Source organism: Orcinus orca, chromosome 16 (genome assembly GCF_937001465.1).
Source record: "Orcinus orca chromosome 16, mOrcOrc1.1, whole genome shotgun sequence".
Classification (NCBI taxonomy): domain Eukaryota; kingdom Metazoa; phylum Chordata; class Mammalia; order Artiodactyla; family Delphinidae; genus Orcinus; species Orcinus orca.
Window position 1 is genome coordinate 16,169,796 of NC_064574.1, and position 22,231 is coordinate 16,192,026.

The following is a 22,231-nucleotide window of genomic DNA, read 5'->3' on the forward strand; positions in this document are numbered from 1 at the left end:
CACAGATTGACTATTGATTAATTTTCATCGACACTGACAATCACAGAATCAGAGCTGAATTAGGAATAAAATCCGGGAGCAATACGAGCAGAGGAGGGAGATTATGGAGGAGACGATGTCTGAGTTGATTAGTGGTTGAGTCAGGATTACGGAAGAGAAAAAAGTGTTTGGAAAAGAATTCCAGGAAGAGGAGAGCATAAGCAAAGGTTAAGAAGCAAAAGAAACAGCTTAATATGCACAGGTAGCAACAAGCAGCTTAAAAAAAATTGGAGCTGTAAGTGGGGCATAGAGTGAAGTCAAATGAGTCTGAAGATAAGCTAGTTTCCCTCAGCGAAAGATTTACATCTATCATTGCATTCATTTATAAAATCAGTATCTATAGATAACTAGGTGCCAGTTTCCAGCCTAAGTGCCTTTGCACTTGCTAACCCTTTGTCTGAAACAGCATTTCCTAAATAGTCTCAGGTCTCGGCTCAATTGTCTCTCGGAGACGCCTTCCCCACCCCTCTTACTTAAAAAGTCTCCACGTGGTCACCTTCTATGGTATTACTGTTTTGCTTTCCTTATAGCACTAAACACATTATGAGATTATCGCCTTCATTTGCTCATGAGGTAACTACAAGTCAGGCCCCCCTAGAATGTAAACACCAGGCAAGTAGGGACCTGTTCACGGTTTCATCCTTAGGGTTCTAGCAAGCCAAAACGTCCAGCGCATCTCCGGGTACCCCAATGCAGCTCCGCGCTAGGTCAGAACTGAGCATGCGCAGAGGGAGGGGCACTAGGAGCCTCGGGTTCGCGCAGGCCCCGCCCGTGCCCCGCTCCGTCCCGCCCTCTCCCCGCCAGGGTAGCCGTTGCACCCAAATAGTCGCAGCCGGTGCTTCCGCCCAGACGCGGTTGGGCACGCCTCGGCGCCGGGAACCGGGGCCACCCCCCAGTTTACCGGTCCGGCGCCAGGATGGCCCCCAAACTTCCAGACTCTGTGGAGGAGCTCCGCGCCGCCGGCAACCTGAGCTTCCGCAATGGCCAGTTCGCCGAGGCCGCCACACTCTACAGCCGCGCACTACGGATGCTGCAGGCGCAAGGTGCGACCCCGGACCCCCATTTCGCCGCCAGGCTTCCTTCTCCCTCTTGTCTCCCCCGGCCCCAGCTACCCAGACGTCGCTCTGGCCCTGTCGGCCTAGGGCTTCCTTACCCCGAGGCCGACTGGCCAACCAGGCCCTCCCACCACCCGCCCATTCCTCCCCCTTCCCCCAGCTTGGGCATCCTACGAGAAACTTCCTTAGCCTTTCTTTCCACTTTTATTATTATTATTATTGTAACATGGTTTTATTACTGGTTCTTTGTGTCTGTGTGTGTGTGGATTTTTTTTAAATTTATTTATTTAGTTTTGGCTGTGTTGCCGCGTGCCGGCTTTTCTCTAGTTGCAGCGAGCAGGGGCTACTCTTGGTTGTGGTGCCCGGGCTTCTCATTGCGGTGGCTTCTGTTGTCGCGGAGCGCGGGCTTCAGTAGTTGTGGCTTGCAGGCTCAGTAGTTGTGGCTTGCAGGCTCAGTAGTTGTGGCACACAAGCTTACTAGCTCTGCGGCATGTGGGATCTTCCCGGCCCAGGGCTCGAACCCGTGTTCCCTGCATTGCCAGGCGGATTCTTAACCACTGCCCCACCAGGGAAGACCTCCTGGTTCTTTTTTATTTAATGACATAACAGGAACATATTTCCATATTAATAGATGTTTTAACATTTTTTGCAGTGGTTAAAAAAACATTAAATTTACCATCTTAACCATTTGTAAGTGTAGAGTTCAGTAGAGTTAAGTATATTCACGTCGTTGTGCAACAAATCTCTGGAACTTTTTCATCTTGCAACACTGAAACTCTGTACCCACTAAACACTAATTCCCCCTCTCCCCCCAGCCCTTGGTATCCACCTTTCTGCTTTCCATGTCAATGATTTTGACTACTTTAGGTACTTCAAACGAGTGGAATAATACAGTATTTGTCTTTTGTGACTGAATAATCTCTATGACATTATAATCTATGTTGTAGCATGTGACAGGCTTTCGTTCTTTTTTAAGGCTGCATAATATTCCATTGTGTGGATATACCACATTGTCTTTATGCATTCATCTGTTAATGGACGTTTGAATTGCTTCCACCTCTTGGCTATGATGGACATGAATGTGCAGATATCTCCAAGGCCCTGCTTTGAATTCTTTTGCATACATACCCAGAAGTGGGATTGCTGGATCAGATAGTAATTGTATTTTTAATCTGAGGGGGCAGGGAACCTCCATACTGTTTTCCATAATAGCTGTACCATTTTACATTCCCACCATCAGGGCACAATGATTCCAAGTTCTCAGCATCCTTACCAACACATTTTACTTTCTGTTCTTTCGATAGTGGCCATCCTGGTAGGTGTGTGAGCTGCCTGCTTTTTAATTGTCCTATTGGACCCCATTCTGATATTTAGGCCTCATTCTGATCCCTGAGGCAACTCTCATTCTCCTCAACGGGTCAGTCTTTACTTAAATTAACATTTGTTCAGCACCTGCATGTAATGAGTGTATAATAAGATGGAGAAGGTCCTTCCTCTCAAGGGTCATACATCCTTGTTGGTGAGGGAGCCACAGGTGTGATCTTAAGCTGGTAAATAGCAAACAACAACTGTGCAATAATGATCAGGGCTATTGAAGAAGACAGATGTGATGCTGTGATAGGTTTGACTGGGGAGCTCCTTTATGAAGAATGGGAGGTCAAAGACAACTTCTTTGCAGAAGTGACATTTGGGGTGATATCTGAATGGTGAGAAGAAGCCAACTGCACAAAGTCTTGGGTGCCGAGCATTCCAGGTTGAAGGAACCGTAATTTCAAAGGCCCCAGACAGAATCAGCAGGTGTGTTCCAGGAGCCAAAGCACAGGGAGCCAGTGGGGGAAGTAGTAAGACTTGGTCAGTTACAGAGAAAGAACCTTATTGTGTAGGCATTTTACATAGCAGTTCATGGTAAGGAGTTTGGGTTTTATTCTCTGATGGGAAGCTACTGGAGAATTTTCAACAGAGGAGTAACCTTTTGTTACCAGTTCTCCCAGCCTCCGGCTCATTTCAGCCAACAACAGCCTTTTGCCCAAAGCCTCTCCAGAATGTCTTATCCCAGAGCCTCATTGGAACCCCTTTCAGCCCCTCCTTGGTACCTCTTTCCCTTTGCCTTCCTCCTCTTTCTCATTTCCTTGGCTAGCATTTGTTGAGTACCTGCTAGACATTATAGACAATACCCCCTTTTTTTTTTTTTTTGCGGTACGCGGACCTCTCACCGTTGTGGCCTCTCCCGTTGCGGACCACAGGCTCCGGACGTGCAGGCTCAGCGGCCGTGGCTCATGGGCCCAGGCGCTCCGGGGCACGAACCCGCGTTCCCTGCATCGGCAGGCGGACTCTCAACCACTGCGCCACCAGGGAAGCCTGACATTACCCCTTTTTATCTTCATACTAAGTTATGGGTAAGACGCTTTATAGATGAGGGATCCAGAAGAGTTAAATTGCCTCTTCTGGGCTGACACAGTGAAGACATGTCAGAGGCAGAATTTGAATGTGGGTCTCTCCGATTCCCAAGTCCAAGTTTTTAATCATTTTGCTAGACTTTTTTCCAAATCCTCTCTAAGTTTCAGTCTTTTTTGTTTGAATTTTTGCAGTTTCAAGCCACTCTTTTGCTCCACTGCCCTGTCTTTTTTTCTAGAACACTTCTCTGTAGGCCCAGCTCTTCATCTCAACTTAATAAAGTTGTTGAGGAATGTGAGGTATTGATATTTCTGCCTTCTTCTTTCATCCTACCCCAGCTGGCCTGGAAAAACTTGTCTTTTTGTATGGATTTATTCTGGGCCCCAAGAAGAGGTGGCCTGATGTCTGGATTCAGCAGGGGACCAGAATTTGGTTCTGATCCTGCTACTGATTTTCTAGGTAATTTATGGGCAAGTCCCTTGATTTCTCTGATCAGTTTCCCTGATCTTGAAAGGAGAGCAGGGAGCAACCTAATACAACAAACCCTTCCAGCAAGTCTGTGAAATGATACCTTCATCCGATAGGTGAGCACATGTGATCAGGGGGATTGAATGACTTGTGCAGGATCGCAGGCTGGATTGTAGGTTCTGATGCCCTTTCCACCACACCACTGCTGTTTTCTGAGCAACCGTGCTCTGGTAACTTGAGATGGATTGCAAGTTTTGAATACTTGTGCTTGCTTCTTAAGGGCAAGGATGTATTTTACTTATCTCTGTACTTTGCTATCTCACTCGGGGCCTGGCAAAAATAAGAGAAAAAAGAAGATAATTTTATTATATTTGGTATTGAATGAAAGAGATCATGCATCAGTATGGTAACATGATACTTAGTGAAAAAGGCAAGCTGCAGGAGAGGCAATATGATGCCACTTAGGAAGAGCTTTAAAAGGACAGGGACTTCCCTGGTGGTCCAGTGGTTATGCCACTTAGGGAAAGCTTTAAAAGGAAGTGGACTTCGCTGGCGGTCCAGTGGTTAAGACTCTGTGCTTCCACTGCACTGGGTGAGGGTTTGAGCCCTGGTCGGGGAACTAAGATCCCATATGCCGTGCGGCATGGCCAAAAAAAAAAAAAGAAAGAAAGTGATATTGTGTCTTGCCTGTGAATACCTATGTAATAAAGATAGACATACATGAGAAGGTGACATACCAAGTTCAGGATTATGCCAACCTCTGGGGGACTGGGAAGCGGGCAAAGGGAAAAGGGTGGGGATGAGCGGAGGTTTAGTCATATCAAAAACAAAAAGGTGGAAACAAATAGATTGTATGCTGAGTTTAGTGATGAATATCAACTATCTTTTATACTGGTTTCCATATGTTTCACAATTTTCAAAGGAGAGCTTGTTTTCTGTTGTTCTGGGTATATGCCTGGGATCGGAATCACTGGGTCAACACTTGACAGTTTCCACTTTTTGTTTTCATTATGGCTCATGCTAGTGGGTATGAAGTGGTTGAAAAATTATTTTTAGAAATGAAAATCCTTGTGGCCACAGTAAAGGACTTGAGCTTTCTGAGATTCCTAAGGATAAGGACTGCCTTTAGGGAAAGGCAGTAATGATTTCTTCCCCATGGCATAGCTTGAGCCCTTCTGCTGATTAAGTTCTCTGTAGTCCTGCCAGACCCAGAGGACTTGGCAAAGTCCTCTCTGCGAAGGTAGAATTAGTTTTTTGTGTCCCCATAACACTTGTTCGATCCATTTATCATAGCATTTATGACATTTTCGTCTCTTTCTTCTTTATTGGATTTACACGCTTCTTGTACTAAAATTAACACACACACACACCCCCCAGGTAGTTACAGCATGGATTTACACACACACACACACACACACACACACCCCAGGTAGTTACAGCGTGGATTTCTTTGAGCTATTTCATTCTGATCTTTGGCCTGGTACCACGTTCAGTGCTGAGCTGAGTGAGTGAGCAGATGCTTGATGCCCTGTGAATGGCAGGAAGCTGGATGTTCTCACTCCCTTGCCAGACTTGCCAGCCCATCAGACCACCAGGCCTGATGGGGTTACAGTCATCTCTGCTGCCGTTTACTAAAGCCCAGAGAGCTCAGGGTGTGGATGCACTCCTGATATCCTGAGGCATCCATTTCCCAGCCTGTTAATAGTGCACTTTCTGCTTCCACTTGGGCAGGTTCTTCAGACCCAGAAAAAGAAAGTGTTCTCTACTCCAACCGAGCAGCGTGCCACTTGAAGGATGGGAACTGCATAGACTGCATCAAGGACTGCACTTCGTGAGCGGGCAGGGCTGACTTTGGGGTGCTGGGGGCTCGGGAGGGGAGGCTGGGCTTCTCTGGTCCCACCAAGTTACCTCTGCGACAGGTATTAGGAACTGTCACTAAGTGTCAGCAGGTCACTGAGAATAGGAAGCTGTCTTTGGTCCTTGTGGCCCCTGACTTGTGTCTTTGGAGCCTCAGCTCTGCTGCTGAAAGGAGTAGGGTGGGCAGTTAGAGGTAGGCCTTTAAGCTTTGTGAGATCTGGGACCTGGGAATGAGGTGGAGTTGCAGACCAGTGACTGGCTTGCTCAGGTTTTTTTCTGGGGTGGATGTGTGTGAGAGAGGGAGGGAGGGAGAGAAAGAAAGAGGGATGGAGCTTAATAGATAGCCTCGAAAGAAGTAAGCAATGACCAGGTGTAGAGGACATTAAACAGGTTTTCATACCTTCTTCTTCAAGCCAATCTGAGATTGCCTTCATGGTCATTGCTAAACTAGCACATGTACCTTAATGTGTTCTCAGATCTGATATCCTGTGACATTGCCTTAGATTCATGCCCTGGTGATAGGTGGGAGAGGAGGAGAAGGGTGAGCATGCTCGTGGAGCCTGCGCTCAGTTGGTTTTACCAGGCCCTGTGCTAGGTTTCCTTCGTGGAGCGCTCATAAGCACTCTGTGGGGTAAGTCAGCCATCCTTCCCAGGCTAGAACTGGGTTGTGAAGGATTGAGGCTGTAGAGTGATTCGCCTGGGGTCACGTGGTTAGTGGCAGAGGTGGAATTCAGACACTGCTCCATCTGACTCCAAAGCCTGTTTGTTGTTCCCACTTGGCCACGCTTTAGAGAAACATAGAAGCATGAAAGCTACAAGACACTTATTCTTGATTTCGGGGGATTGCAGCTATGAAAATCGATGCACACACGCACACATTTCACAACAGTAGTGGTTCTCTGCCCTCTTTCCCTACTCCACTTCAGTCTAAGTTGAAAAGTCCCTCTTCTAAGACTTCACCGTCTAGCATTGTCTTGTCAGAAATGACCTCCCGTGTACTGAGTGCTGCAGATGCCCTATCTGGAAGGAACTGCGGCGGGGAGCCCTGGTGACTCAGCAGCCCGATGACATTTCTGCCTCCTGTCCTAGAGCGCTGGCCTTGGTTCCCTTTGGCATGAAGCCCCTGCTGCGGCGAGCGTCGGCCTACGAGGCTCTGGAGAAGTACACCCTGGCCTACATGGACTACCTGACCGTGCTGCAGATTGATGACAGTGTGACGTCAGCCTTGGAAGGCAGCAGCAGGTGAGCCTGAGCCACTGTGGTCAGTCTCTCTGAGATGTCCTGTCCTCCCTGATTAGCTTGGAACCATTGCTTTGGTCGTCTTCTGGGAGGATCCCTTTGGGCTAGCCTTAGAAACTCCTAATGAGCATGTGCAGAAAGTGTGGAAGGACAGTCTGCTGTTGTATTTTAGCAGGTTTTTAAGGGGTCAGAATTACTGAGTTGTGGGGGTCTTGGGGTTTTTTGTGTGGTTTTTTTTGCCTAGAAGCTCAAATGCGTTCACACAGTCGTACTTAATTGAGCTCTGTTTAAGCCGGGTTCAGTGGGGAATACCAATATAAAAAAGAGGTAGACCCCACTTGCTCCAAAGAGCTAACTAGAGTGGGGAAAGTAAGACACAGACAAGCAGCTGTCACCCCAGGCTGTAGGGCTGTTGTTTGTGGATATGGTTCAGTATATTGTACTGTGACCCCTTCACAAGGCCCGTCAGGTGAAACGTCTTTCTGGTCTTCTGAGCAGATGCCCTCATTTGGGTAACTGGTCATGTTTCCCCTCTTTGCATGGTCTGTTAGAAAGCCAGACACCACACTAACAGAAACCCTGAACAGGACTCCATGGTATCTGTTTAGTGCGTCCTTTCTGGCTTGACTTGTTTTCTCTCTGCTTCCTTTTAGTCTCTATCATTCAACAAAATCTGCCACTTATATACCAGACTTTGCGCTAGGGCCTGGGCTGATGACTGAGACATACCTCTTCCTGCCCTAGTAGAGCTCCTGGTCTCCAGGAGGACGGCAGTCAATCATAGGCAAACCTGCAGTGTGATGAGTGCTGTGGTAGAAGGCACCTAACAGCCAGGGGGAGTCCAGAGAGGGCTTTCCAGAGAAGGTGAGCTGAGACAGAGATGAGTAGTGCTCTGGGCCAGGGGCCAGCAAGGAGCACGGGCCGCGTGTGCGAGGTGGGTGAGTAGGAGGCCTTAGAGGGATTGCGAGAAGTCCACTGCTCATGGCGCTGCACGCGAGCGGCTCGGTTCAGGAAGGATGGTGAGGCCAGATCACACAGGGCCTTGTGTCCAGGGGCTTGGATTTAATCCAGACACAGTGAGGCATCGTGAAAGGGTCTTTAGCAGGGGGGCAGCATGAGCAGATTTGAGAGAAAAGCTGAGTGGCTGCCCGCTGTGTCGACCATGAAGGAGAACAGAATAGGAATGGGGCGGGCAGTAATCCAGGAGAGATGGTGGATAGAGAACAGTGGGACCAATTCAGGGGACACTCAGGTGGTATTTCAACAAGTGTTGGCTGTTGGAGGGTGGGGGAAAGGGAAGAAGAGGAGGCGTCCAGGTGGTTGACACCCTGAGTGGGAGGTGACTGTGGGGCGGAGACCAGAGAAGCAAGAAGCCGGCTGGGCATTTACATGCATTCAGAGCAAAGGGGGAAAAATACGGGCCGAACATAGAGATCTGCAGGTCATCAGCATAGGGGCGGCTTGAGGTTGTGGGGAAAAAACAGAGCACCACAGCAAGTGTGTGGGGGGAAGAGGATGGAGTTTGAGGAATCCAGCATTTGAGGGACGTACAGAGGAACAGCAGCGGGAGCGGGAGGAGGACACTGGAGCATTTAGCATCACGGAGGCAGGAGCGTTTCAGGGGGATGAAGACGTCATTCAGATCAGGTGTTTCGATGAGCTTACGTAGACTCAGGGTTTAGGAATGAAGTCACTGGTGATTCTGATGGAAGCAGTTCAATGGGATCCGAAGCCAAATGGCAGTGGGCCTAAGGAGCCTGGCTGGGAAGGGGCAGAGCAGCGTAGTTGCCGTGTCAGGGGTCCGTCCGGGAGGAGGGAGCTAGCTGCTGAGCGTTGGGGTCGGTAGAGAGAAAGAATGCAAGTGTGGGAGAGGGCGGTGCCGGCCGAGTGCGGCCCAAGAAAGGCAGTGAAAGATGGCTCCTGAGCTGAGGTGGAGGGATTGGCCCTGTCAGCTCTTCTGTTTTGATGGGAGAGAAATAGGAATTGTTGTGTGCCCGTGCAGGTAGGTTTGTGTTTAGGGTGTGAGGAAGTCCAAGGTGGAGGGTTAGGGAGAACGGTGGAGGAGGGTAGAGTTTTGAAGCAGCTGGGCTGATCAGAACAACAGCTTTGGGGGCTTAGAGCCCCTGAGTATTTAGTGATACCAGTCTGTGAGCTCTTCATTCTAGTAACACAGGAACACTGTTGTAGGAGCAGAAGTTACAGTCAGCTTCATGTACTCACTCAGCACCTACTTAATGGACCCTCGTGGGTGCCAGGTAATGTGCCAGGTGCTGGAGTTCAGTTAACAAAACCAGCATGGTCCCTGAGCCTAGAAGGTGGGAGTGGGGAATGGGAAGTGGAGGAGATTCTTCTGGGGGGAGGGGAGAGCACATGCAGAGGCTTGAGCGTGAGGGTCGAGAGGCAGTGTGGCACACGATAAAAACGGAGGGGTGGGAGGGCACCAGGCCTCAGGCCCTGCCAGCCTAGTGAAATGGGAACCACTGAAAGATTTCAAAATTTGAATGACGTAAGATTTGCATTTTTAAAAAAATCTCTGAGCGTTAATCAAATGTTAGGTTTTTGCATGGCCTTGTAATAGATTCATTAAGAAAATATAAAACATGTGGTTCTTGGGGCATGCATGGTCCCTTGGGGGTCAGGTTTAATTACCTTAGCAAGCACCAGATCATCCCTTTGAAGTTAACATAGTGTGACAAGCGAGGGCCAGGCAGGGAGGGGGTGTCGGGGTGGCAGACCTGAGAAGACGTATATGGTGGCAGGCTCCTGTTCCTTTCCTGCTGCGAGTCAGAAGGGTACGAAGAGATGGTTCAAACCAGGGGCAGATGATAACTGGCTCTCGTATACCTCCTTTGGGCTTACGAGAGGAGGAATATCTTCCTGACCCAGCTGGAAACCTCTCTGTGATCCTGCCTGCCTTTCCAGAATGACCAGAGCTCTTATGGACTCCTTTGGGCCCGAGTGGCGCCAGAAGCTGCCCTCTATCCCCTTGGTGCCTGTTTCTGCTCAGAAGAGGTGGGAGTGTATGCCTTCGGGAGACTGCAAAGAGACAGCTAAAAGCAAATCCAAAGAAACCACAGCTACGAAGAGCAGAGGTAAGCTGTGACTTCCTGCCCGGAGAGAGTCCAGTCTCCCCAGAGCCACTTTCTTTAGAGTAATCCTGTAAAAATTGGCCTCGTGTAAGATGAGTTCTTTTAAAAATCCTATAAACAAAGTAAAAAACAAAACAAAAAGGCCTTAACCTCCTAGAGATTGTCTCCTCAGCTCTACAGTGGGCGATGAGAAAGCCTACCCCACAGGTGTAGGGATTAGGTGATGTGAGGCTCGTTGAGCTCCCAGCCTGGCGCACAGGTATCTGGTGTTCGTTCCCTTCTCATTCCTCCGGCAGCATTTGGATGTATCATGTAGGATGTTTTTGGTTGAAAGAACAGAAAAACTTCATGTGGTAAAAATAATAAAGAGAATTTATTGGCCCATATAACTGAAAGGCCTGGAGTTCAGGTTCAGGCATGGCTTGCTCCAGCAGCTCACTACATCATCAGACTCTGGCTCCATTTCTCTGCACTTCTGTCTGCGCTCTTCTCTAATGTGTATCGTCTTTGTCTGCAGGCAGTCTTCCCTCCAAAGTAGTACAACAGCTGTAGCAGTTCACTGACTCGCATCCATGTGCCATGCCTCATGACCCAGAGGGAGAGAAAGAGTTCTTTTTCTGATAGCTACCTAAGAGAGGGTTTCTTTCCCCCAAAACCCTAGCTCCTCTTTTCTTAATTCATTTTGGCCTTATGTGGTCACAGGCCATTCCCTACACTAGTCACTGTGACCAGGGCTTGAGATTTTGTGATGAGCTCAGCTCTATGCCATCTGCTCCACCTCCATAGCTAGAGGAACACACACACTGTATGAGTCCCTGGAGGAGGATGAGTAAGAGACGGGAGATCAAAGCCAGGTAGCCCCAAACAGGAGACTGTCCACCTCAGCTCTATAAAAACAAGAGGCCCTTCTTCAGGCAGGGGCAACTGGAAACTCTTTAAATGCTCCAGGGGAGTCCTCCCAGCCCAGCAAGTGAGGTACTGAGGATGGGAGGTGAGGTATTGAGGAGGCGGGGCTGGAGCCTTGCATCGGGTGTACAGGAGGGCAGGAGTCGTTCCCCTTCCCAGGAGGAAACCTATCTGGCCGTGGGGAGAATTCCCTCCCTAGAACGAGAACGTGGGGCGCTAATGAACTCGACGCCTTCAGTGCACCTACCATTTACTTCATTCTTTTGTTGGAGTCACGGCCAGGTGTGTCCCAGGCCCTGTGCTGAGCAGTGTGGCCCAGAGAGGCCCTCGGGAAGCTCTCGGCCCAGTGAGAGACTGAGACGCATAAACAGAGCAATTTAAAATACAGGAGGAAGGCCAAAACGTTAATGTGTCGAAAGAGTCCCGAGAAGGAGACCACTGTAAAGACCCAGGTTTCAGGAAGGCGTGAGTATTGGGCAGGGAGTAGGAGGCATGAGTACTAGGAGGGAAGCCTAAGGAGCTGCTTCTGAGGTTAGAGTGACTTAGATAAACAAAGCGTACAGTAGGTAATAAAAATGTAGTGGTAGTTACTTTAAGAGGTAGTTGAGGTTGAACTCTAACCAGGTGCTTATTAATATCTGTGGCATGAATAGACCAATGAGCTTAAATGAATCCAGGCCCATGATACGTCATCACCCACGTGTCCGTCATTTTAAAGAATGCTCACCTCCCTATTAACTCATTTTGTTTGGTCCTGATAATGACAGAGTGACTCAGGCAGGGAAGGGATCACTCTCCTGACTGCACAGATCGGGAAACCAAGGCCCAGGGAGGTGAAGTAATACGTGGCATTATGGAAGGAACAGGGTTGGGCTTGGAGTCCAGAGTTCTCTGGGCTCTGCCCCTTGGAGCTCCTCAGCCTTTCCTGTGACACCATGGTATGGAGAATTAAGGAACAGATCCCTATTGCTTAGTGTCTGATGTAGCACAGAGTAACCTTTCTCTCCACGGGCTGCCCCCGGAGGCCACATCAGGGATGCTCAGTAGAGGGACCACCGCCCAGCCTTGCCTGCTGCTTCTGTGTCTACACCCCTTCTCTCTGCAGCCTCAGCAGTACGGGTTGGCCTGCACTGTTGTCTAAGCTGTGGAGCCATCCCTCCTTTTCCTCCTCTATAAAAATGCTGGGTTGGCCTCTGGGGGTGACCTTTAAATGTAAGACTAATCTCCCCAAGTCTAAAAATGCAATAATCCCTCTCCCCTCCCCCAAACAATTTAACTTTTTACAATCAGGAGGTATCTTACAATCAGTGTCAAAAGAAACTTTCCTGCCACCACTTCCCCTACCCCAGCCCTCTGAATTGTCATCAAATACACAGCATCTTGAATTGAAGGAGCCATCGAGCCTCTCAGGGCACGGGAGAGAGGAAAGAGAATTGCCAGTGGGACTCTGGCTGGGCTTTCCAGCTGACTTGGACCCCACCACGTGTTGTTGGTGAGATAGGTTCCTATCTGCTCACTCAAGTCCCAAGCCGGGGCTGAAAGCTTTATGTGTGTAAAGGGCTTCACACGAGATGCATTAAAACGAACATACACTTAAGAGCTACGCGACGGCAGTCCCACTCCTAGAGAATCGAACACACGTTCACATAAAAGCTTGTTCACAAATGTTCACAACATCATTATTCATAGCAGCCCAAAAGTGGAAACAACCCAAATGTCCCTCAGATGATGAATGGATAAACAAAATGTGGTATATCCATACAGTGCAGCATCACTTGGCCATAAAAAGGAAGGAAATTCTGATACATGGTGCAACACAGATGAACCTTGAACACACTACGCGAAGTGAAGGAAGTCACAAAAGAGCACATATCGCATGATTCCGTTTAGGTGAAATGTCCACAGTAGCAAATCCTGAAAGACGGAAAGTAGATTGGTGGTTACCGAGGATGGGGGCAGGGGAATGGGAGGGACTGCTAATGGGTATGGGGTTTCTTTTGGAGGTGATGAAAACGTTCTGGAATTAGGTAGTGGTAATGGTTGCATAACTTTGGGAATACACTAAAATCAGTGATTTGTACACTTTAAAATGGTGAATTTTATGGTAGATAAATTGTATCTCAATAAATTTTAAAAAGTAATAAAATACAGGAGGAAGAACAGGTGCTTTAGAGTCTCTAATGTTTGAGGAATTCAAATTGGGAACTGCCATCAGTGTGCTTGGGAGAGCTGGGGAAAGGCTCCTGGTGGTGACAGGTTGAGCTGGGCCTGAAAGGGTGAGCTCTTCAGGCGCGAAGGGAAGGGGGTTTTTGGCAGAGGCAGTGGAAGGAGTGAGAGAATGAAGTGGTGGGGCATCGCTGGTGGCTAGCAGGGACAAGCGTGGGGCAGCGTGGGGTGCGTTGCAGAGCCGAGGTGAAGCTGAGGGTGTGTGCGCATTGCAACCCACTGGCTCTGCTTCTAGAGAAACTCCTGCACGTGTGCACAAGGAGACATGTACAAGGACGTTCAGAGCAGAAATTCGGTAAGAGGGAATTCCCTGGTGGCGCAGTGGTTAAGGATCCTCCTGCCAATGCAGGGGACACGGGTTCGAGCCCTGGTCCGGGAAGATCCCACATGCCGCGGAGCAACTAAGCCCGTGCCTCACAACTACTGAGCCTGCGCTCTAGAGCCGGTGAGCCACAACTACTGAGCTCGTATTCCACAGCTACTGAAGCCTGCGTGCCTGGAGCCCATGCTCTGCAACAAGAGAAGCCACCGCAACGAGAAGCCCGCGCACCGCAACTAAGAGTAGCCCCCGCTCGCCGCAACTAGAGATAGCCCGTGTGCAGCAACGAAGACCCAACGCAGCCATAAATAAATAAATATATATTTTTTAATTAAAAAAATTTGGTAAGAGCGAAAAGCAAAATAACCCAAGTCTCCATAAACAGTAGAACGGATAAGTCAGTTGCATTGCAGCAGTGGGAATGAATGAAGGAGTTACAGGTGTGTGCATCCACACAGATGCATCTCAGGAATATAATTTTGAGGGGAAAAAGAATACATAGAACTATGTATTCCTTTATGTGAAGTTCTAAAACAACGTAAACGATAAACAGTTTATAGATACGATTGTATATATAGTTAAACTAACCAAGAAAACGGGGGGGTTGGTGTGCACAGAACTGGGGACGATGGTTTCCTCCTGGGGTGGATTGATTGTGGGAGAGGCTCACAGGATTTCAAAGGTCTTAGTAAATGTTCTGTTTCTTAAGGTGAGGGATGAGTTCAAGGGTATTAGTTTTATTCCTAAAACCTTACCCTTGTCATAAGTATTGAGTATTTTATAAAGATAGTTTTTAAAAATTGAAAAAGCAGGTTATATGGGAGCTGGGGCTGGAATAATTAACTGGGGCAGTGCAGTGGAGGGCCCCAAGGCCAGGTGGAGCAGCTGGCATTTCACCTTGTTCTCTCTTTTTCTCCCTTTCTCCCTCTCCCCACCCCGCCACACCGTCAACAGGTGTCGAGTTGGGGAGAACACTCACAGGCTCAGACCAAAACAACTGAGGAGTAGCAGATACCTCTGCCCTTTTCTGGAAGCGCAGGATCTTCACCCATTTTTACCAGATGCTTGTTTATTTAAATACTTTCGCACTTATTCTCCTACTTTAAGTTTATAGGGTGCTCTGCACTTTCTCCTGTTTCTCACATTTCATCCTAACAGTAGCCCTGTGTGGAGTAGATATTGCCCCCAATGTATTGGCGAGCAAATTGAGGTCCAGAAGCATTAGGTAGGTCACACAGGACTTCCAGCTACTGAGTGGCAGTGCTGAGGCCAGAACCTGGGTTACTTTTTATTGTGTATTTATCATTGTGTGTGTAAAAGTATGTTTATATCAGGAATCCCAATCTCTTCCAACGGAAAAACTGTTTAATATCCCAGAAGCCATTGATCGGGGGTCTCATTACTCAGGCAGGATGCTTTACACGGTGCAGGAACGCTCTGGGGAGAGAGTGTTGTAGACGGCTTAGAAGAGACGCTGCCCAAGAGATCTCCTGGAGCTCAGCTGGGCACCTGCTCCATGGTTTTTTCCTCTTCTGAATTTGTATCTAGTGCCTTCTGCTGGGGATGTGGAGAGAGCCAGAGTTCTGAAGGAGGAAGGCAATGAGCTTGTAAAGAAGGGGAACCATAAGCAAGCGATTGAGAAGTACAATGAGAGCCTCTGGTTTAGTAACTTGGAATCCGCCACGTACAGCAACAGGTACCTTCCACACGGCTGGCCTGGGAGATTTCAGGACACTGAACATTCTCCCGTAGTCTTCTCTTAGACTGTGATGGGCTCTGCATCCCAGCATTTAGTCAGTTACAGGCATACCTCGGAGATATCGCAGGGTCAGTTCCAGACCACCACAGTAAAGCAAATATCGCAATAACTCGAGTCACACGAGTTTTGGGGTTTGCCTGTGCATCTAAAAGTTACGTTTACATTATACTGTAGTCCGTTAAATGTGCAACAGCATTATGTCTAAAAAACAACGTACGTACCTTAATTTAACAATACTTTATTGCTAAAAATTGCCAGTCATCATGCGAGCAAGTCGTAGTAGTAACATCAAAGATCACTGATCACAGATCACTGTAACGAGTATAATCATAATGAAAAAGTTTGAAATATTGTGAGAATTATCAACATGAGTGAACAAATGCTGCTGGAAAAATGGTGCCAGTAGACTTGCTCGATGCAGGGTTGCCACAAATCTTCAGTTTTGATATCTGCAAAATATCTGTGAAGCACAGTAAAACGAGGTATGCCTGTGTGTTACAGCTCAAAACGTGCATTCACACTCTGGTCACGGTGGGATAGGCGTTGCCAGTGGCACTCACTCTCTTAAAGGGCAGAAACTGAGGGGTGCCCATGGGGAGCCTGGGCTTTGTTCACCCCCCCACCCCCCAAATTTTCATTAACCAGAAAAACATAGGATGTGAGTAAAAGCTATGGGCTTGCTATGCAAACACACCCCCAACACAAGTATCAAAGCCTCTGCACCTTCCCCGACTCTCACCCCGTGGGCTTCTCCAAGACCCTCTGGTTAGAAGTTTCGGCACTGTCTGTCTGCGAGGACCAGGGCAGAACCCAGGGTATGGATTAACTGTTGCCTGGCCTGAGCAAGAGAGAAGGGTCCAGTCTAGCCTGAGGGGTTGGACTTGCGGCGCTATAGAAGGGCCTGCGCCCTGAGCTGCTGCCAGTGGTCGGTGATTCTTTCCACCAACAGTGAGAGCCTGGGAGCCAGGGTACTGTCTCTCTATTGTGTAGGAGTCCCTGCTCAGCAGTAGCCCTCAAAGGTATTGGTAGTAGATGCTCATCTTGTTTTAATGTTGAGAAAACCAAGGCTCAGAGCAGGAAGGGCTTTTCCTCAGCTCACCCAGCCGGTAAATGGCGGAGACAGAATTGGAACCTGGCTCCAGTGAGATCTGTTAGTTTTACTGTCAGAAGCTTGAAACATTCAGCAAGGGACCAGATCTGATCCAAACATTTGTTATAAGTCGTTAATAAATCTTGTGAGTCTGTTTCTCCTTCCCATCATTACTCTTTATTTCAGAAATCTTGGGTCTCCTATAGGCTCACCGTTCCTTACCCAAAACTCTTGGGATAAAATGTGTTTCCGATTTTAGGAAGGTATCATAGTGCATATGCTGAGTCCCATAACACTCCAGCAGGGTCTGGGCATCTCGCGGAAGTTCATCGTTAAGTGTTTCTGCAGTGAAACATACGGAAATTCCAGGATCACATGGAATGGTGTAAAGAAAGCCTAAGCAGCCTCATGTAAGTTCAGGTCAGGTTTTGCTGCCAAATGAGTTGAAAAGGGAACTTTTAGTTTTAAAGCATGGATTTTGGCATTTTGGATCTGTGGTTTTACTGGCCAATTGGACCCAGGTGCCTCAGTCAGCCAGGCTAACTCGGGAAAAAGGGCTGCAGCCCCTTTGTTCATGTTTGTGCAGCAGCATCTTTTTTTTTTTTTTTTTTAATTTATTTATTTTTGGCTGTGTTGGGTCTTTGTTGCTGCGCGCGGGCTTTCTCTAGTTTCGGCGAGCGGGAGCTACTCTTCGTTGCGGTGCGCAGGCTTCTCATTGCGGTGGCTTCTCTTGTTGTGGAGCATGGGCTCTAGGCACACGGGCTTCAGTAGTTGTGGCACGCGGGCTCAGTAGTTGTGGCGCGCGGGCTTAGTTGCTCCGCGGCATGTGGGATCTTCCTGAACCAGGGCTCGAACCTGTGTCCCCTGCATTGACAGGCAGATTCTTAACCACTGCACCACCAGGGAAGTCCAGCATCATCTTCTAACTCCTCTTTCTGTGGGCTCTCTGGCCTTGCTTATTACCTCATGTTGCTGGAGACCTCTATTAACCCATTTTCCTGGATTTTTACCACATTCAGGACAGTGTTTTATTTAAATACTGATTTTATTTAAATACTGATTTTCATGCAAATATGTCTGTGCCACACTGTTAATTACTATTGCTTTGCAATATATCTTGTAGGGCTGGTCTTTTCCTTAATCTTCTTAATCAGAGTATCCCTGGCTATTTTCCCAGCTTTGATCTTCTAGCTAAACCTTAGGTTCACTGTGATAAATTCCAAACCGTATCTTGTTGGGCTTTTGGTTGTAATTACATTGTAATTACATTGATTGTGTAAATTTAATTTAGAAGACTGAATGTAATTACATTGATTGTATAAATTTAATTTAGAAGACTGAAAACTTTATACAGATCAATTTCCTATCCATTGTGGTGGAATATACCACATCCTGGATGCCATTTTAATGCTCCACTTCGTACATATGCATCTGTATGGACCAGTGCATCATCTTAGGCTCCGGTTCTGTCTGTACAGTTGATACCTGAGTGGATATCACTGTCAGGTACTTGGCACCTACAATTTGCCAGGCCCTGAATGGACCTCCGAAGAGTCTCATTTAGTACTCACAGCGGTCCTTCAGGTTAGTCCTTCAGGTTAGGTCATGGTCCCAGATCATTTAATTTTAGAATTAAATGATCATAAAGTTAAACAACTAATACATGGTGGAGCTGCGATTTAAGTCAGGTGTTTATACTCCAAAGCCTGAGTTCCTTTTCACTCACTTGTCTTGTCTCCTTCATAATGAAAACCCTTCTGATTGGATACAAAATCATTCTGTTTACCAAAAGCCAAGGGTGTTTATTTTATAGGCCAAAGTTATGCGTTTTTCACATCTTGAATATAATCTTTGGAGTGCATATGTTATTTTCATTGCAACATTTATATTCGGAAGTCACCAAATAGTACCTAATGCTTATACTGTGGTTCCTCTGCTTCCCAGAAATTTGGCTAATTCTTTAAATTACCAGAGTCCATTGAGAGAACACTTTAGTTTCCTTAGAATTCTTCTATGTTCAAATTTAGATCAGGGACTACTATTCTAAAACTTAGTGGCTGACAACAGCTGTTTTATTTTGCTCATGATTCGTGAGCCAGGAATTCGGAAAGGGCAGTTCTTACTCCGGGTCTGTCATTCAGGGTCAACAAGATGGTAGCTGGGACTGGAGGCATCTAAACACTTCTCTTGCATATCTGGCACCAGGGCTGGGATGACTGAAATGGCTGGGGAATGGAACTGATAGAGCAAGCTGGAGCCTTTTTTCTCCTCTCCTGGCAGCCTTGTCGCATATGCTGGCTTGAGTGTCCTCACAGCATGGTGGCCTCAGGGTAGTTGGCTTCTCGCATAGCAGCTAAAGGCTCCAAGAGCAGGTGTTCCCAGAGAACAGGCTGACGCTACAAGACCCCTGTAGCCGACCACTGGGACTCATACGTTCCTCTGTACTCATTGGTCAGAACCGTCACAGAACCTGCCTACATTCAAGAGGAAAGAACATAGGACCTCTTCAATGGGAAGAATGCCACAGAATTTGTGCCTGCTTTTAAATGGTTACAAGGAGAAGCTTTTTCTAAGTTGATTTATAAGTTCCATGCAATCTCAGTGAAAATACTAGAATTTTTTTTACATTTTTGGTAATAATTCCATAATTTGTCAGGAAAAGAATAACAGCATAAGAGAATTTAGATATGATAAAGTGTGGGAAAAAAAGAGGAATTATCCAATAAATGGTGTTGGGTTGGCTGGAGAGAGTTCAAAAGGAACCCGAATCCCTACCCTCACTCCTTTTTTTAAAATAAATTCTAAGTGGATCACAGTTTCAAATGTAAAAAGTAAAACCATTAAGTTCTAGAACAGTGTGTGGGTTAACTGTCTTGCAGTGGGGAAGGTATTTGGTGGTGGTGGAGGGGGACCCACAGAAGTCATTAAAGAAGTTGGATAAATTTTATTTCATAAGATTTAAAAATCTTATATAAAGACACTCAGCTTTACCTATATTTAAAGCAACTACATTAAAACAGATGCTATTTTCTTTCATATTGGCAGAAGTTAAAGGTTGAGACCCAGGGTTGGTACAGTTGCAGGAAAATAGTCTCTGTTAGTAACTGTTCTTAAGTACACTTGACCCTTGAACAAGGCGGCTGTTGGGGGCACTGACCCTCCTTGCAGTCAAAAAATCTCAGCATACTTCACAGTCGTCCTCTCGTATCTGCGGTTCTGCTGCATCCATGGAGTCCACCAAATGCAGATGGTGTAATACTGTAGAATTTGTTACTGAAAAAAATCTGCATATAAGTGGACCTGCGCGGTTCAAACCCGTGTTCCTCAAGGGTCAGCTGGTTTTTGGAGAGCATTTTGGTAATAATCAAAAATGTAAATGTATGTACCTTTTGATGCAGCAGTCCCTCCTCATAGGCGTCTAAGATTTATGCGCAAGGATGTTCATGGTAGCATCGTTTATTTATAAACTGGAAACAGTGAAAAATGTCTACTGATAAGGAATTAATAAAATAAATTATGGTACATACAAGTGAATACTACGTATCCATTAAAAAGTGAGGTGGAATGGATATCTGTTTTGTTTTTAGTGATTATCTTTGGGGGAAAGGACTAAAATTGAATGAGGGAGATACAAATATATACTTTCCCCCCGCCCAGTTGATGCAGAATGTGAAAATTTTCAAAATGTAAGTTGAATGAATTATGTATTGAACACCCATATACTTCCCAATTAAATTCATAAACATTGTTATAAAATCAAGTACGCTTCAGTTAAAAAGAATATTGTTATATTTGCTTTGTCACTATAGCCATCTATTGATCCACTTTATCATCTTTGATGCGTAAGTTGTAGACATCTTTACATTTCGCCCCTAACATGTCAGCATGCCTGCTATTTACTTAGAGCCTGTGTATTTGTTTTTTTTCTTGAGGTAGATAATTTTTTATCAAGGGGAGCGTTTCGGGAAGCCTTTTATAGCTTGAAAGAGTACAGTGTGGGAGTGTAAGGCGGAGAGAACAATAGCACCGAACAGGGTCAGGATCTCGGGTCATTCGAGCCCGGGTTGAGTCCCAGGTCTGCCCCTCTGTAGTGGTGGAAGCTTGGCACGTCCCTTCAACCCTCTGAGCCGCGTCACCTCTGCAGAAGGGGGCTGGGTGGCTGTGAGGACTGAGGGAGGTAGGAAGCACCCAGCACGGTGCGTTCGGGGAGCCGCAGGGCGCTCCTCAGACCGCTGCGTGGCCCGCTCTTTCCCCTCAGGGCGCTCTGCCATCTGGTGCTGAAGCAGTACAAGGAGGCCGTGAAGGACTGCACGGAAGCCCTCAGGCTGGACGGAAAGAACGTGAAGGCGTTTTACAGACGGGCTCAAGCCTACAAGGCACTCAAGGTAAAGAGGTTCTGGCCGGAGGCACCAACAGGGCTCCAGCCAGTTGTGCCTGTGCTGGCACCTCCAGAGCACGGCTAAGGTGAGGCGTACCTGCCACGTGCCTTCTGGTCCAGGGGCCCGGGTGCTCCAGGCAGGCCTCCAGCCTGGGGTGCAGAAACCCTCTGCGGGCTCAGCAGCGGTCCCCACCCCCGCCTGGTCTCCCTGGGCCAGGGCTCCATCCCCACACCCTCTCTCTCCTCTCAGGACTATAAAGCCAGCTTTGCGGACATCAACAACCTCCTGCAGATTGAGCCCAGGAACGGTCCCGCACAGAAGCTGCGGCAGGAGGTTAACCGGAGCTTAAACTGAAAACCCAGAGGGGCAGCAGGACACCTCTGCCTGACCACCTTCCTCCGTGCCTGCTCCCGGGACCCGGCATGCCCCAGGGCAAGCTCCGAAGCACCCTCCTCTGCCCCTCAGAGATGTGGTGGCCTCCCACCCCTCAAGAGGACTTGCCTGTTCACATTAAGCTCAGTGTAGTCAAAAACAAGACGTTTTGTTGGAAAGGTCTCTCCCTGTTCCGAACTCCCTGTGCTGCAGACAGCGAGCGGGTCACACAGACAGGTCCTCATAGGCAAAGCCCTCGGCTCTGTCTCTGCCCAGCACGCTCCAGAGCGAGTTGCCCTTCCAGCGTCACCAGGCACCCTCACCGTGGTCCACCTGAGCAACCTGGGCTGGGGCGTGGGGGGCACCGGGAAGCCCTGACCCGCCTACACCCAAAGCAGCCTGTTGAGCTGGTCTCCAGCGCTGCTGTCCCTGCCCGGTCCTTGGCACAGCGCTCTGTGTTCTAAGCCCCAGTGCCTTTTGGCCGAGCCCTCCTTTGGTGGGGATGCAGGACCTGGCCCTTGGCCGGCTTTGTCTGTGGCTCTGTGCTGCCGCCCCCTGCGTGGAGGCGCCTGAGCTGTTTCAAGAGCCAGAAGGTGTGGCTGCCACTTCGGAAGGCGAGACAGGGAGAAAGGCCTCCTGGAAGTCAGTGTCCTTCCGTCCCGGGCAGGGACCCCTCGAGGCTTCTTAGTTCCTTGTAATATGCTGACGTTAATCTGAACTGAACTGACTGATTCTGTTGAACCCTGTGTTGAAGCTACTGCATTAATGTTTTCTACATAAACGTCTGTTGTACTTTCATTTATGCTTTTTCAGTTTTGGTTCATTTTGGAACTTTGCAATAATTTAAAAAAAAGACTGCTTATGGAGCACTCATCCATTCTTTGATCAGATTTACTGGAATGTCTGCATGGGCCAGGCCCTACGTATAGTGCTGGGGAAACAGCGGTGAGTAAATAGACACGGTCCCTGCTCTCGGAGGGCTGACTGTCCCATGGGACGCAGGAAGTTACTCACACAAGAGTGAAACCGCGGCCGGCTT

At 47.9% G+C, this 22,231-nt stretch overlaps 1 protein-coding gene across 1 annotated transcript; it reads left to right on the forward strand.

Annotated features, from left to right (window-relative positions):
• The first annotated feature begins 816 nt into the window (after positions 1 to 816).
• On the forward strand, positions 817 to 21,990 carry TOMM34 (translocase of outer mitochondrial membrane 34). The gene is made up of 7 exons (XM_004272891.4): positions 817 to 1,082; positions 5,688 to 5,787; positions 6,903 to 7,055; positions 9,975 to 10,144; positions 15,141 to 15,288; positions 20,700 to 20,826; positions 21,070 to 21,990. Exons 1-7 carry the CDS (start codon positions 956 to 958, stop codon positions 21,172 to 21,174), a joined length of 930 nt encoding a protein of 309 aa, XP_004272939.1. The 5' UTR covers positions 817 to 955; the 3' UTR covers positions 21,175 to 21,990.
• The last annotated feature ends 241 nt before the right edge of the window (positions 21,991 to 22,231 follow it).

Bases quoted from the DNA above. Each gene is read 5' to 3' on its own strand.
- TOMM34 (XM_004272891.4), top strand. From the start codon at position 956: ATGGCCCCCAAACTTCCAGACTCTGTGGAGGAGCTCCGCGCCGCCGGC. The intron at 5,788-6,902 runs GTGAGCGGGCAG...CTCCTGTCCTAG, and splicing joins TGCATCAAGGACTGCACTTC to AGCGCTGGCCTTGGTTCCCT. The intron at 20,827-21,069 runs GTAAAGAGGTTC...CTCTCCTCTCAG, and splicing joins AAGCCTACAAGGCACTCAAG to GACTATAAAGCCAGCTTTGC.